Here is a 15,458-nt window from a genome sequence, read left to right on the forward strand (position 1 = left end):
TAATGTATTTGGTCTGTCATTTTGTAGTTCCCAAGCTGCTTCCTAAAAAATAAAACTATACCTCCAAACTTAACATCACCTATAAATTGATCTGTTTTGTTTGAGCTTCTGAATCCAGATCATTAATAAAAATTAGAAATGCTGAAGGTCCCAACACTAACTGCTGGAAGCACCAGGCTCAGCACTCCCCTCATCCCGACAAAGCTCCTCGAGCAAGCATCCCTACCTTCAGTCACTGTCTTATTCACTCTCAGGTTTTCACCTGAATCCCATCACTAGGCTCAATTATAGCCTTTGAGATCACCACACATAGGGTGGTCCACATTGTGGTGCCATGTAATATAGCAAATTAGCACTACTGTACCAACTAAAGCTAAGGAGTGTCAAAATTGAAGAGCAAAGGCAGATGACAGTGTCACATTTTTACACAGATAACTCTTAACAAGGCACTGAAAGGTAACTGAGTGTTGGCTCCTCCTTACCATTTAAGTACTGGGAATTCAAAAACAGAATTAAATTAAAAGAAAAGTATTAAAAATCAAACTCATGACAATTATAGTATCCACGTGTCTGTTTAATTGAATGACACCTTTGAAAGGTGAATCATATGACTGCATTGCTCACCTTGATTGGCCACTATTGGTCATGTTAGATGTTGATGGATTTTCTTGAGCATACTTCAAGGTATTTAAGATTGCTCATATAGATTAGGTTTGCAGAAAGTTCAAAGGGCTTTAGAAGATCATGTTGATCTTTGAAAGTTGAAAGCATGTAACATTGGAAGCATTAATAAGGGTTAAGGTGTTTTAAATAAAGAGAGAGAAAAGAGAGAGAGAGAGAGAAAAGAGAGAGAGAGAGAGAGAAAGAGAGAGAGAGAGAAGAGAGAAAGAGAGAGAGAGAGAGAGAAAAGAGAGAGAGAGAGAGAGAAAAGAGAGAGAGAGAGAGAGAAAAGAGAGAGAGAAGAGAGAGAAAAGAGAGAGAAAAGAGAGAGAAAAAGAGAGAGAAAAGAGAGAGAAAAGAGAGAGAGAGAGAGAAAAGAGAGAGAGAGAGAGAAAAGAGAGAGAGAGAGAGAAAAGAGAGAGAGAGAAAAAAAAGAGAGAGAGAGAGAAAAAAGAGAGAGAGAGAGAAAAAAGAGAGAGAGAGAGAAAAAAGAGAGAGAGAGAGAGAAAAGAGAGAGAGAGAGAGAAAAGAGAGAGAGAGAGAGAAAAGAGAGAGAGAGAGAGAAAGAGAGAGAGAGAGAGAAAAGAGAGAGAGAGAGAGAAAAGAGAGAGAGAGAGAGAAAAGAGAGAGAGAGAGAAAAGAGAGAGAGAGAGAGAAAAGAGAGAGAGAGAGAAAGAGAGAGAGAGAGAGAAAAGAGAGAGAGAGAGAGAAAAGAGAGAGAGAGAGAGAAAAGAGAGAGAGAGAGAAAAAAGAGAGAGAGAGAGAAAAAAGAGAGAGAGAAAAAAGAGAGAGAGAGAAGGAAAAAAGAGAGAGAGAGAAGGAAAAAAAGAGAGAGAGAGAAGAAAAAGAGAGAGAGAGAAGGAAAAAAGAGAGAGAGAAGGAAAAAAAGAGAGAGAGAGAAGAAAAAAAGAGAGAAGGAAAAAAAGAGAGAAGGAAAAAAGAGAGAAGGAAAAAAAGAGAGAAGGAAAAAAGAGAGAGAGAGAAGAAAAAAGAGAGAGAGAGAGAAGGAAAAAAAGAGAGAAGGAAAAAAAAAGAGGGAAAAAAAGAGAGGGGAAAAAAAGAGAGGGGAAAAAAAGAGGGGAAAAAAGAGAGGGGAAAAAAGAGAGGGGAAAAAAAGAGAGGGGAAAAAAAGAGAGGGGAAAAAAAGAGAGGGGAAAAAAGAGAGGGGAAAAAAAGAGAGGGAAAAAAAGAGAGGGGAAAAAAAGAGAGGGGAAAAAAAGAGAGGGAAAAAAAGAGAGGGGAAAAAAGAGAGGGGAAAAAAAGAGAGGGGAAAAAAAGAGAGGGGAAAAAAGAGAGGGAAAAAAGAGAGGGAAAAAAAGAGAGGGGAAAAAAAGAGAGGGGGAAAAAAGAGGGGGAAAAAAGAGAGGGGAAAAAAGAGAGGGGAAAAAAGAGAGGGGAAAAAAGAGAGGGGAAAAAAGAGAGGGGAAAAAAGAGAGGGGAAAAAAGAGAGGGAAAAAAGAGAGGGGAAAAAAGAGAGGGAAAAAAAGAGGGGAAAAAAGAGAGGGGAAAAAAGAGAGGGGAAAAAGAGAGGGAAAAAGAGAGGGGAAAAAGAGAGGGGAAAAAAGAGAGGGGAAAAAAGAGAGGGAAAAAAAGAGAGGGGAAAAAAGAGAGGGAAAAAAAGAGAGGGAAAAAAGAGAGGGGAAAAAAGAGAGGGGAAAAAAGAGAGGGGAAAAAAGAGAGGGGAAAAAGAGAGGGGAAAAAAGAGAGGAAAAGAGAGAAAGAGAAAGAGAGAAGAGAGAAAAAGAGAAAAAGAGAAAACGGGAAAAAAGAACAAAAAGAGGAGAAAAAGAGAAAAGAGAGAGAAAAAGGGAAAGAGAGAAAAAGGGGGAAAAAAAGGAGAAAAAGAGAAAAAAAGAGGAGAAAGAGAGACAGAAAAAAAAGAGAAGAGAAAAAAGAGAAAAGAGAAAAAAAGAGAAAAGAGAAAAAAAGAGGAGAGGCAGAAAAGAGAGGCAGAAAAAGAGAGGCAAAAAAAGAGAGGAAAAAAAAAGAGAGGAAAAAAAAGAGAGGAAAAAAAAGAGAGGAAAAAAAAAGAGAGGAAAAAAAAAGAGAGGAAAAAAAAAGAGAGGAAAAAAAAAGAGAGGAAAAAAAAAGAGAGGAAAAAAAGAGAGGAAAAAAAAAGAGAGGAAAAAAAGAGAGGAAAAAAAAGAGAGGAAAAAAAGAGAGGAAAAAAAAGAGAGGAAAAAAAAGAGAGGAAAAAAAAGAGAGGAAAAAAAGAGAGGAAAAAAAGAGAGGAAAAAAAAGAGAGGAAAAAAAGAGAGGAAAAAAAAGAGAGGAAAAAAAGAGAGGAAAAAAAAGAGAGGAAAAAAAAGAGAGGAAAAAAAAGAGAGGAAAAAAAAGAGAGGAAAAAAAAGAGAGGAAAAAAAAAGAGAGGAAAAAAAAAAGAGAGAAAAAAAAAGAGAGGAAAAAAAAAGAGAGGAAAAAAAAAGAGAGGAAAAAAAAAAGAGAGGAAAAAAAAAGAGAGGAAAAAAAAAGAGAGGAAAAAAAAAAGAGGAAAAAAAAAAGAGAGGAAAAAAAAGAGAGGAAAAAAAAGAGAGGAAAAAAAAAGAGAGGAAAAAAAAAAGAGAGGAAAAAAAAAAGAGAGGAAAAAAAAAGAGAGGAAAAAAAGAGGGGAAAAAAAAGAGAGGAAAAAAAGAGGAAAAAAAGAGAGGAAAAAAAGAGGAAAAAAAAGAGAGGAAAAAAAAGAGAGGAAAAAAAAGAGAGGAAAAAAAGAGAGGAAAAAAAAGAGAGGAAAAAAAAGAGAGGAAAAAAAGAGAGGAAAAAAAAGAGAAAGAGGATTATAGTACAAGCAAGGTTACTGAACATTTGGAAGGGATGACGGATTGGTTAAAATTGAAACAACACACTGCAGGCCCCCCACCAAAGCTAAGGTGCCTGATGTAAGGTTGCTGTCACAGACTGACAACTTTAACACTGGAAAGCTACATTGAATACAAATAATACAGTTAACTTTACTAATGCATACTTTAATCTAAACATTTTGCTGCTGATATAGTTCTTTGAATACTTACAGAGTGCTTTTCAGGCGTGCACATAATTCAGGAATTTGTACAGCTGCAAGTCAGATCTACAGCTCTTTGGAATAGCCTGCACAAATTACTTTCAACACTAAAGGGAGGAGAAAGATATTTAGAAGACTCAAATTTCAAAGTTAATAAATAGTACATTTTTAGAACTTATACCCAACTTTCCTTCCTGGTTGCCAGACAAGCTGATATTCTCCTAAGGAACTGTCCCATCACTTTCAAATCTGTAGTCAGCACCCCTCCCCAAAAAACCCACCCTTGATCCCTCTGTCCTTGCAAACTATTACCCCATCTCCAACCTCCTCTACCTCTCCAAAATCCTTGAACATATTTTCAGCCTCTCAAATCTATACCCATCTCTCCTGCAACTCCATGTTTAAATCCTTCCAATCAGCTTTTTGCACCTGCCACAGCTCTAATCAAAGTCATAAATGGCATCATGTGACTGACTGTGGAAGACTATATCTTCTCATTAACATAGTTAATCACACCATTGTCCACCTCCTACACCTCACCTCCACCGTCTATTTGAATGCCCTCGCCTGGTTCTACTCTTAGCTACCCAGTCATAGCCATAGAATGTCCTGCAATGGCACCCCCCATATTGATACCTCAGGTGTTGCCCAAAGATCTATGCTTGGCTCACTCCCAAACATTCTCTTTCTCATCTGCATGCTGCCCCTCAGAGGCAACATCCGAAGACATGCCATCAGTTTTCACATGTATGCTGATGATACCCACCTTTATCTCACCATCACCCCTCGCTCAATCACCTTGATATTGTCAACTGCTTGCCAACATCCAAACCTGAATGAGCCACAACTTTCTCCAATTAAACAATGGGAAGACCAAAACTATTGTCTTCAACCCCCACCACAAACTCCATTCTCTTGCTGCCAATTCCATCCTCTCCCTGGTCACTGTCTCAAATTGAACCAGACTGTTTGCAATCCAGCATCCTATTTGACCCCATATCCTCTCCACCACAAAGAACACCTCCTTTCACATCTGTAGCATGGCCTGTCTCTGCCCCCTGCCATCAATGCTTTTGTTACCTCCAAACTCAATTATTCCATTGTTCTCCTAGCTGGAGTCTCATCTTCCACCCTCCATAAATTTGAGCTCATCCAAATCTCTGCTACCTGCATCTAAGCTCACGCCAAGTCCCATTCACCTGTCGTCATCCCTATGGTCGTTGACCTACGCTGACTCCCGAGCCATCAACGCCTCAGTTTTAAAATTCTCATCCCCGTGTTCAAATTGCTCCTCCCTAACCCAGTAACCTCCTACAACCTTCCAATGACTGTACTTTTACATCTCAGATCTCTGTACAGAACTTTAGTTAGGCCACACTTCGAATATTGCGTGCAATTCTGGTCGCCACACTACCAGAAGGTCGTGGAGGCTTTGGAGAGGGTACAGAAGAGGTTTACCAGGATGTTGCCTGGTCTGGAGGGCATTAGCTATAAGGAGAGGTTGGATAAACTCGGATTGTTTTTACTGGAACGACGGAGGTGGAGGTGCGACATGATAGAGGTTTACAAAGTTATGAGCGGCATGGACAGAGTGGATGGTCAGAAGCTTTTTCCCAGGGTGGAAGAGTCAGTTACTAGGGGACATAGGTTTAAGGTGAGAGGGGCAAAGTTTAGAGGGGATGTGCGAGGCAAGTTCTTTACACAGAGGGTGGTGAGTGCCTGGATCTTGCTGCTGGGGGAGGTGGTGGAAGCAGGTACGATAGCGACGTTTAAGAGGCATCTTGACAAATACATGAATAGGATGGGAATAGAGGGATACGGTCCCCGGAAGTGCAGAAGGTTTTAGTTTAGGCAGGCATCAAGATCAGCGCAGGCTTGGAGGGCCAAATGGCCTGTTCCTGTGCTGTACTGTTCTTTGTTCTTTGTGTGTGTCCCATTCCCTTCACCCCACCAGTGGTGGCTACACCTGTAGCCATTGAGGCCCTAAACTCTGGAATTCCTTCTCTAAACTTCCCCACTTCTCTCTCTCTTACTTAATGGGCACTCCTTAAAACCTGCCTCTTTGATTAAGCTTTTAGTCACTCATCCAAGTATTTTTATTTGGCTCAGTGTCAATTTTTACACATCTGTGCGATGCCCTAGGACATTTTACTACATTAAAAACACTATATAAATGGTAGTTGCTGTTATTCTATCCAACTGAAAGAGTATATGCAGAAGCTACAATGGTTAATTCTCACATTGTAACACTCCCATGGACAAGAGTGTTATTGTATGGTTATGTTGGGTGGCAGGATTAAAGGAAACACTTCTTTTAAAGCATTCATTTCACTGTAGGCGGTGAGAATGTGCTCAAAGCACATCTACCAGATAGAACAATGCACCAGTTTACCTTATGGCATGTGATTCCACTCGAAGGGAAATCAGATTTGTTACAATAAATAGGCAAAATTGCCATTTCCTGACACTAAAAAATTGTTGCATTATGAAACAGCTAGAAATTACAAGGCTGTCTTTTGCAATAGGAGGAAGTCTGCTCATCAGTCCTAACAACTGCCAACACTCACTTTAGCATCACACATAAATTGCCATTTGAATGAGCCATTTATCAGAATGTCACCACCACCTGTGAAACGGTGTCTCAGCAATAAGCTACCTTCACAACTGATGGGGTAAGGGGCAAAAAAAAAATTCAAAACAAAATACTAAAGATTCTCTCAATGGTTTAGCGCAAATAAATCACATAGACCAGATTTAATCCTCAGCCTGTGCTGATTTCATTAATCTTTGCCAGAGCAGCAGTGGTAGGGTCAGCATTTTCAGGCCAGAGAGGGGAAAAAAATCAATCAGGTTTCTCGCATCTAATATTTGAATTTCAATGGTCCTTTGCTAGAAAGTACATATTGATTGAGAGCAGTGTTTGATGCTATCCATAGCACTCAATGTCAAGGTGTGATCTCACCCATCAATAATGACCACTTCAATTGCCAGCCTCAATGGAACTGCAACCCAACCTTCAAAGGAACAGGCTCAGGTGTAAAGATAGGAAAATGCTGTTCATTCAATTACAATCTAATATCTAACAACTCCTCTTGAAAGTATAGCTGCAAATGTTGGGACTTATTTCTACCACCTTCAGTCAGCTGCAAAAATGAAATGCTGCATTTGTGTTACTCCAGCACCAAAAGCTAAGACTCGTGATTTGAAAACAAATAAAATCCAATTGCATATTGTCTCCCTCTAAGTCATCAGGTCGTGAGTTTAGAGCTTGTAATTAAACTGCAAAATGCTATTTTCGGGGCCAGTATTTCTGTCTGATTGTTATCTTTCTTTTTAATAAGAATTATGAGCAAGCGGCGCAAAACTGTTGTACATCACCCTTCCACATGGCCCACTGGACAGGTCTGATTTGCACTGTGTGGGAAATAAAACACGTAGGCTCATTCAAAAGTTGGCTACTCACATTAAAGATGCCCGGAGCTTCCCAGCATATCCACCAGAAGCGACTGAACACGATGTAATTAACAGTTTCTTTTTTTTTAAAAAGGAAAAAAGCGGAATTAATTCTAACTGGCATCAGTGTCGCAACAGCCCCAGAGCAGCAAAGCGTACCCGTTTCCATGGCAACTCGCCGGGAGAGAGGTGGCGCCTCGCTTGTGTGTTTAGTGCGCGTGCGCTGCACCCGGACGCCAGCGTTCTCTCTCCAGCGCGCAGTCGCGACACACGGAAACCTGTCGGATTTGCGCAGGCGCGGCTGCCAACGGCTCAGCTGCCAACCGCCCGTCCGCACGCGCAGTCGGCAGCCTCTTCAGCCCCAATATTGGTTGCCTGGAGCTATCATCTTATTATGGAGGCAGTGACAAAAAAGCGTGTGTGGGGGGATGGGGGGTGCAATACATAGTGCATGGTCTTCCATATTATTAATTTTAAGGCAAGGTGGGCTGTAGAGATGTACCCAAGTATTTGATGAGTAAACAAAATTGCATTTATAGAGCAACTTTCACAGATGTCTCAAAGTGCTTTACAGCCAATGAGGTACTTTGGAAGTGTAGTCACTGTTGTAGGAAATGCAGCAGCCAATTTGCACACAGCAAGCTTCCACAAATGATAATGACCAGCCAATCTGTCTTTGTGATAGAGTCATAGAGAGATACAGCACTGAAACAGGCCCTTCAGCCCACCGAGTCTGTGCCGACCATCAACCACCTATTTATACTAATCCTACATTAATCCCATATATCCTACCACATCCCCACCTTCCCTCAATCCTCCTACCTACACTAGGGGCAATTTACAATGGACAATTTACCTATCAACCTGCAAGTCTTTGGCTGTGGGAGGAAACCGGAGCACCCAGCGGAAACCCACACAGTCACGGGGAGAACTTGCAAACTCTGCACAGGCTGTACCCAGAATCGAACCCGGGTCCCTGGAGCTGTGAGGCTGCGGTGCTAACCAATGCGCCACTGTGCCACCCACTGTGATGTTGTTTGAGGGCTTAATATCGGCCTGGACACTGGGGATAACTCCACTGCTCTTCTTGGAAATAGCGTCATGGAATCTTTTACATCCATCTGAAAGGGCAGACAAGGCCTCGGTTTAACACCTCACCCAAAAGATGGCACCTCCAACTGTGCAGCACTCCCACAGTACTGCACTGGAGTGTCAGCCTTAATTTTCATGCTCAAGTCCTGGAGTGACATTTGAACCTACAACCTTCTGATTCAAGTTCTTCATGAAAAGCTACTTTTTAACTCTGAGGTGTATTTTGGTAAGAAGAATAAGGAGAACTTTAAAAACAAGTCTAAATGGGATAGAGGAGCAAAAGAGTCTCGGGGTACAGATTCACAAACTATTAAAAGTAGCAACACAGGTTAACAAGGTCATAAAAATGCAAATGAAGCACTGGAGTTTATTTCTAGAGGAATTGAATTTAAAAGCTGAGAAGTTATGTTAATCTTGTACAGAACATTGTTTGGAGCACTTGGATGACCACTTGAGAGAAATAGACTTGCAGGGCTGTAGGGATCGAGCCGCGGAGTGGGACTGACAGCATAGCTCTGTGGAGAGCCGGTATGGACTCGATGGGCTGAATGGCCTCCTTCTGTGCTGTAAATGACCATGACTCTATGACTTACAGTACTATGTATAGTTCTGGACTCTACATTATAAAAAGGATGTAGAGGCACCGGAAAAGATACAAAAAGGATTTACAAGGATTAACCAGAATTGAAAAGCTGTACCGATCAAGAAATTTTGAACAGGTTTGGGGTCTTTTCTCTAAAAAAGAGAAGGCTGAGAGGTGACCTAACAGAAATACACTCAACCAATTTTTAGGCTTTAATTGCCAGAAGATTTATTGAACAGTAATAAAACAAGAAACAGTGGCAGTTGCATATCATTTTATAGTAGCTGAGCTTAAGTTGATCCTCACCATAGAAAATACTAGTTTGTCTGGTTGTAAGTTTAACAACATTGTAATTAATTTTCTTATGTAAGGGTTCTTTGTCCCCTTTTTCAATAATTACAGAGGTCACCACTTAACAAACTCTCACTTTGGAAAAGGTTTTTATTCATTCACTGGATGTGAGCATCACTGGCAAGGTCAGCATTTATTGCCCATCTCTAATTTCCCTTGAGAAGGTGGTGGTGAGCAACCTTCTTGAGCCGCTGCAGCCTATGTGGTGTAAGTACATCCATAGTGCTGTTAGGAAGGGCATTCCTGGTTTTTGGCCCAGCAACGGTGAAGGAATGGTGATAACAGTTCCAGGTCAGGATGGTGTGTGACTTGGAGGGGAACTTGCAGGTGGTGATGTTCCCACGTGTCTGCTGCCCTTGTCCTTTAGATGGTAGAGGTTGGGAATGTGCTGTTGAAGGAGGCTTGACAAGTTACTGCAGTGCATCTTGTAGATGGTACACACTGCTGCCACTGTGCACCAGTGGTGAAGGGACTGAATGTTTAAGGTGTTGGATAGGATGACAATCAAGTGGACTGCTTTGTCCTGGATGGTGTTAAGCTTCTTGAGTGTTGTTGGAGCTGCACTTATCAAGGCAAGTGAAGAGTATTTCATCACACTCCTTCCCCGGTGTTGCGAAGGATGGGCCTGGTCACATTGCTGCGGAACGCACCATGCAGTTGGGCGGCGCCGTACCACCTATCCTTCGTGGAGCAGTTTCTGCGGAAAAACACCTTTGACCACCGGTCCATCGGGCAGTGGTCTGCACGGAATGTCCTTAAGGCCCTACGGGAAAAGGAAACGGTGGATCCTGTCGGATGGTTCCCCGAGCAGACCGTCAAAGTCATTTGGCGGAATGCCTCATCACCAGAACTTTCAAACAAGCACCAAGACGTAGCTTGGCTGGTGGTGAGAAGGGCCCTCCCCGTCAGATCCTTCATGCACACCCGAAGTCTCGCCCCCTCCGCCCAGTGCCCCCGCGTTGGCTGTGGTGGGGAAGAGACGGTCGCCCACCTCCTCCTGGAATGTGCCTTTGCAAAGCAGGTGTGGAAAGAGATGCAGTGGTTTTTGTCAAGGTTCATCCCAAGCAGCTCTGTAACACAGGAGTCTGTGCTCTACGGGCTGTTCCCAGGGACGCACACCGAGACAAACATCAACTGCTGCTGGAGGACTATCAATTCGGTGAAAGACGCCCTTTGGTCTGCCCGAAACTTGCTGGTCTTCCAGCGCAAAGAGTTGTCCACCGCCGAATGTTGCAGACTGGCACATTCCAAGGTCCAGGACTACGTGCTGAGGGACGCACTAAAGCTTGGGGCAGCCGCAGCAAAGGCTCAATCTGGAAAGACCACAGTGTAAGGTTCCCCCACCAAGCTGGACTGAGGGGCTGGATCCATGGGAAACCCCTCGAATTGTATCGTTAATATTCTGAATTGCTGTAAATGTAAAACTGTAATTGACATGACAATTGTGAAACGGAAGGGTTGGGAAGGAACTCATGACAGTATTGAAGGAAACTGATCTCCCTTGCAATGTTTGTATTTTTTGGTGCTGTTTGGAAACTGTCTGGCAATGTAATTTTTACAGATTTTTATGAATAAAGTATATTTTGGAAATAAAAAAAAAAAATCACACTCCTGACTTGGGCCTTGTAGACGTTGGACAGACTTTGGGGAGTCAGGAGGTGAATTACTCTGACCTGCTCTTGTAGCCACAGTATTTATATGGCTAGTCCAGTTAAGTTTATGGGCAATGGTAACTACCCCAAGATGTTGATGGTGGGGGTTTCAGCAATGGTAATGCTGTTGAATGTCAAGGGGAGATGGTTAAATTCTCTCTTGTTGGAGATGATCATTGCCTGGCATTTGTGTGACACGAATGTTACTTGCTACTTAGCAGTCCAAGCCTGAATGTTGTCCAGGTCTTGCTGCATTCTGTCATGGACTGCTTCAGTATCTGAGGAATTGCAAATGGAACTGAACACTGTGTAACCATCAGCGAACATCCCCATTCCTGGCCTTATGATGAACGGCAGGTTATTGATGAAGCAGCAGAAGATGGTTGGGCCTCAGGTGCTATCCTGAGGAACTCCTGCAGCGATGTCCTGGAGCTGAGATGATTGGCCTCCAACAACTACTTTGGTGCTAGGTATGACTCCTACCTGATTATAGGCATCATTCCATCTGTGAGAGATGATGGGAATGCAGCCTCAGAAACCTGGTGCGGTCAGATGAGATCATCTGCTGCAGTTCGTTTGATGGCTGAACAAGCTGATTCTAGAAAGGCAAAGTCTGCCACAAGTGCCACACATGATGTTTTCTCTTGGTGTCGTTGTGGGATAATCTCTGCTGATGCCTTGTTTGCAGGGCTGGTGTCTATTGGGAGCCTCTGACTGGCGGAACCCAAACTGAGCGTCAGTGAGCAGGGTTTCAGCAATGAGTAAGTGCCACATGTTAGCAATGTCAACGACACCTTCCATCACTTTGCTGATGATCGAGAGTAGACTGATGGGGCAGTAATTGACTGGATTGCATTTGTCCTGCTTTTTGTGGACAAGATATACCTGGGCAACTTTCTACATTGTCAGGTAAATGCTAGTGTTGTAGCTGTACTGAAACAGCTTGGCTAGGGGCAAAGCTAGTTCTAGAGCACAGGTTTTCAGTACTGCAGCTGCGATGTGTAAGGGCCCATATCCTTCCAGACAGACTCTGATTTGAAAAAGACAGGCTGATAAACACGTCAAATGATAACCAGGACTTTGCAAATTTAAATAAATGACTGTTTAATTCAAAAATAGCTTACACACTGAATATTTGTATTTAAACCAAGTAGCTTGACCACTCCTCTGAATGCTTGTATTTCAGACAAGCCAACTAATTATGATAAGAATATTGCAGGCCATTTTGTTTTGTGAGTGAAGTCGTAACATTCAAAAAGAAATTGTATAAATACTTGAAGGGAAACATTTGTAGGACTACAGGGAAAGAGCAGGGGAGTGGAATTAATTGGATAGCTCTACCAAAGAGCTACATTGCCTAAGGAATAGAGTGAGCACGAATGAGCCTTACAGACTTTTCTCACCCTTCCGTGAGAGTGCTGCATTGTTGACAGTTGCTGTCTTTCAGATGCAACACTAAACCACAGATATTCAAAAATCCCAGGACATTACTCAGAGAAAAGTAATGAAGTGGCCAATGGTCATTCCCTCAGCCAAACTGATTAATTAGTCATTTATCCCATTTTGCAGGGTCTTGCTGTCTGCTGCATTGATCATACTTCAAGTGTATTTGTCTGGCTGTGAAGTGCTTTGGGATGTCCTGGTGTTATGTAAATGTAAATTCCTGAATTCTTCAGCAATAAGGATCATTGCAGTTTTTTTAACAATAGGAAGTATGTACGGAGTGTGATTGTTCACAAAAAGTTTGTAAAAAAATAAAATGCATTGTCCTTCAAATACTTTTATCCTTATTGAGCTCACTGTAAGATTCTTGCCGAATATTTACATTGGTGCGTTAACGAATTCTATGATCTTTGACCATTTTGGGACATTTATGTCAATGTATCTGAACAACATTTTCATTGGTACAGTTTGAAAACAATCTATCCATCAGAACAGCTGAAGTAACAACCATGGCAATCACTGAAGTAAATCAGACTTTAGAAAATCTTCTATCATTGTACAAAATAAATCAAGAAAACCAGTAATATATGTAACAAAGTCTGAACAACTCAAAATTGAATTTGCCTTTTTCAAACTTTAGAGCCCAGACCAGTGAGAAAAGCGTACAATACTGATTTTTAAAAAAATTGATATATTAACAATCTCTGTACACACAATCATTGTATTGGTTATAGCATACAGATCATTGCACAAATATTCAGGTAATTCATCATCAAATAAGGATTAATCATCCTAGTGCACATCTCAGCCTACCCACACATGGCTTCATAGGGTAGGATGTAGTTTTCCTTCAGGATTCAATCCCTTATAACTAAGGGGAGGAACAACTAGAAAGTTGCATTGTATTAAAATACTCATTTTCTGAAAATTTCAGTAAGGCTTCCACTCCCCAAGATATGTTTTTGATCAATTTATCAGAACTCATCCATTCTGATGGAACAGATATTATATATCCACATTATGTTAACATAATACTCTACACTGATACTGTGTATGCAACATAGAAGTGTAAGAACCTTCTATTAATGTAATTTGGCATTGCACTGAACATGCTGAAAACAGTCTGCAGATATTCTAGATGTTGAATATTGACTCAGGCCAATGAATGTCTTGGAGATTGGCACATAATATAGGTGAGATTTGCACTCAGGTTGAAAGATGCGATGAGGAATGGAAATTTTCCTTCAGTTTTTGTACCTAGAGTCAGCAGTGAGCACTTCATATGTAGTATGGGTCAGGTATGGTATAAAATTACCTTTGTCTTGACTAATGTTCCTTAAATCCAACATCAGAAGAAGTTGTCCTATTGCACCAGTGTGATTTTACCCAAGTCCCATATCAGCCTTCATTTCACTCAGAGTGATAATTAAGTGCTAAATTATGGGTAGTTGCGTGCAGTGGACATGGGCCCAATAGGAAGGGACTTAATTCTGCCTGAAACTATTTAAGTAGGACCCTTGGTGTTGGTGGAAAGAGGAAAGATTTTACAATCAAGTCTGATAATGGATTAGAACAAGGCCAAAACTGTAGCACCTGGTCCTTAAAACTGTAATCTAACTTTAAGGATATATTATATATAAAATCTTCACTCACAGTTTATGATGGCATTGGAACTTCACAATTAAATTACTGCCCTGAAACACCCAGAAGTGCTAAATTATTTTATTAAATACAGACTGTGGCTGGAATTTTATGCCACCCCAAAGAGCCGGATTGTGGCGAGGTGGGTGGGGTAAAATGGAGCGGGAGGCTCCAGGAGGCTTTCCCTACCCGCTCCTGCCTCCGCCTCCCTTTATGTCGGGTTTGGAGGGGAGAAACGGCCCGCCCACCCCAGGCTAATCAAGGCCCTTAAGTGGCCACTTAGCAGCCATTTAAGGACTTTTGCCCACCTCCACGCAGATTTTACGTGTGGCAAGTGGGCGTCCTGGACCCGGGAAAAGCTACCTGGGAAAAGCAGGCGGCTTCTCAGCATCCTGGGGGGGGGGGCCCTGCTGATCAGTCAGAGGGTGCCCGTTGGAGGGCTGCCCCCGCTTCCCCAATCACCCCCAGCTCCCAATACGCCTCCCTCTTCCCCCCCCCAAATGACCACCCTTGCCTAGCTGGAGCCTGACCGATTAGCCCCGGCGAGGCAACCAAAAACTTACCTTAAATCCCGGCTCCATGTCTTCCTCTGCGGTCAGCTGGGCTCCAGTCCCAGCAGTGCCAACGCTCCCGGTGGTGCTGCTGGGACTAAGAGCTGCTGGCCCGCTGATTGGCCAGCAACTCAATGAGGCGGGACTTCCTCCCTCAAGCGGGTGGAAGTCCCGCCTTGGAACAATTAAAGCCTGGGGACCCGTAAAATATGGAACGGATCCCCAGGTGAGGCGGATGCGGGTTCGCCACCGACTTTTCAGTTGGAGGCCAGCTCCTGTCCGTCCAATATAAAATCCAGCCCTGTGTTGTTCAATTGGGAAAATGGTTTAAAGAGAAATCTTTTAAAATGCCATGCTGTAGTTCAACAAATGTAAATATTTCAAAAGATGGACTTTTTCTATAAATGTTATATGTCATGTAAGAGGCACATGTAAGACATGTTTTTAAGAATTTCATTTTTTCGAATGACTAGTCAGTAAGAAGCTGTATTATGAGTGTTATAATAAAGGGTGCAGTTTTTTTGCTTATTCATATGGTTAAAATAAGCAGCAACAAAAGTATTACATTATTTCAGATTATCAGCAAATATTATTTTCACAAGGTCACAGCCAGTTTTGTATATTTCAACTGCTAGATTAATGTCCTTTTTAAAAGAATTCAGAAGAGCCATTTTTTCGATACATTTGTCTGGACTTATACTAGAGTTCCATTTTTTCTGTCATATTTTACCACAGGAGTGAAGCTAATGGTTGCATACTCTGTTGCGTTTTCTTTTTGTCTTGCCTTAACTTGCTTGAGTGTTCTCCGAGCTCCCTGTTGGATCACCTGAACTTCAGCATAATGGATATGCTCTGGCCTCTTTTTATTCACCAAAGCATATACTGGTATGTCAGGAGCTACTTCATCATAGGCATGAGAGTCTTCATGTACCTTTGACTGTAGAAATAACAAAATGTGATTTTGAATGTGAAAGCAATAATTCTGCAAAATTGAAAAGCATTTTATTTTAAATGTTGTTGCGATATTTGCTATA

General features: G+C 42.0%; 2 protein-coding genes across 2 annotated transcripts in view; both read right to left on the bottom strand.

The window, feature by feature from the left end:
- The window catches only part of LOC137381410 (dixin-like), a 156,929-nt gene extending 149,677 nt beyond the window's left edge, over window positions 1-7,252 (bottom strand). The window contains exons 1-2 of the mRNA XM_068053962.1: window positions 7,122-7,252; window positions 3,669-3,765 (exon numbers count right to left, since the gene is read on the bottom strand). Coding sequence (XP_067910063.1) covers window positions 3,669-3,692 — 24 coding nt within the window. The 5' untranslated portion in view covers window positions 3,693-3,765; window positions 7,122-7,252. The remainder of the gene's footprint in view (window positions 1-3,668; window positions 3,766-7,121) is intronic.
- A 4,624-nt stretch (window positions 7,253-11,876) lies between these two features.
- LOC137381413 (uncharacterized protein C11orf52 homolog) overlaps window positions 11,877-15,458 on the bottom strand; it is a 34,020-nt gene continuing 30,438 nt past the window's right edge. Inside the window, exon 4 of the mRNA XM_068053978.1 lies at window positions 11,877-15,361. Coding sequence (XP_067910079.1) covers window positions 15,119-15,361 — 243 coding nt within the window. The 3' untranslated portion in view covers window positions 11,877-15,118. The remainder of the gene's footprint in view (window positions 15,362-15,458) is intronic.

The sequence above is a fragment of the Heterodontus francisci genome, chromosome 22 (assembly GCF_036365525.1).
Source record: "Heterodontus francisci isolate sHetFra1 chromosome 22, sHetFra1.hap1, whole genome shotgun sequence".
Taxonomy (NCBI): domain Eukaryota; kingdom Metazoa; phylum Chordata; class Chondrichthyes; order Heterodontiformes; family Heterodontidae; genus Heterodontus; species Heterodontus francisci.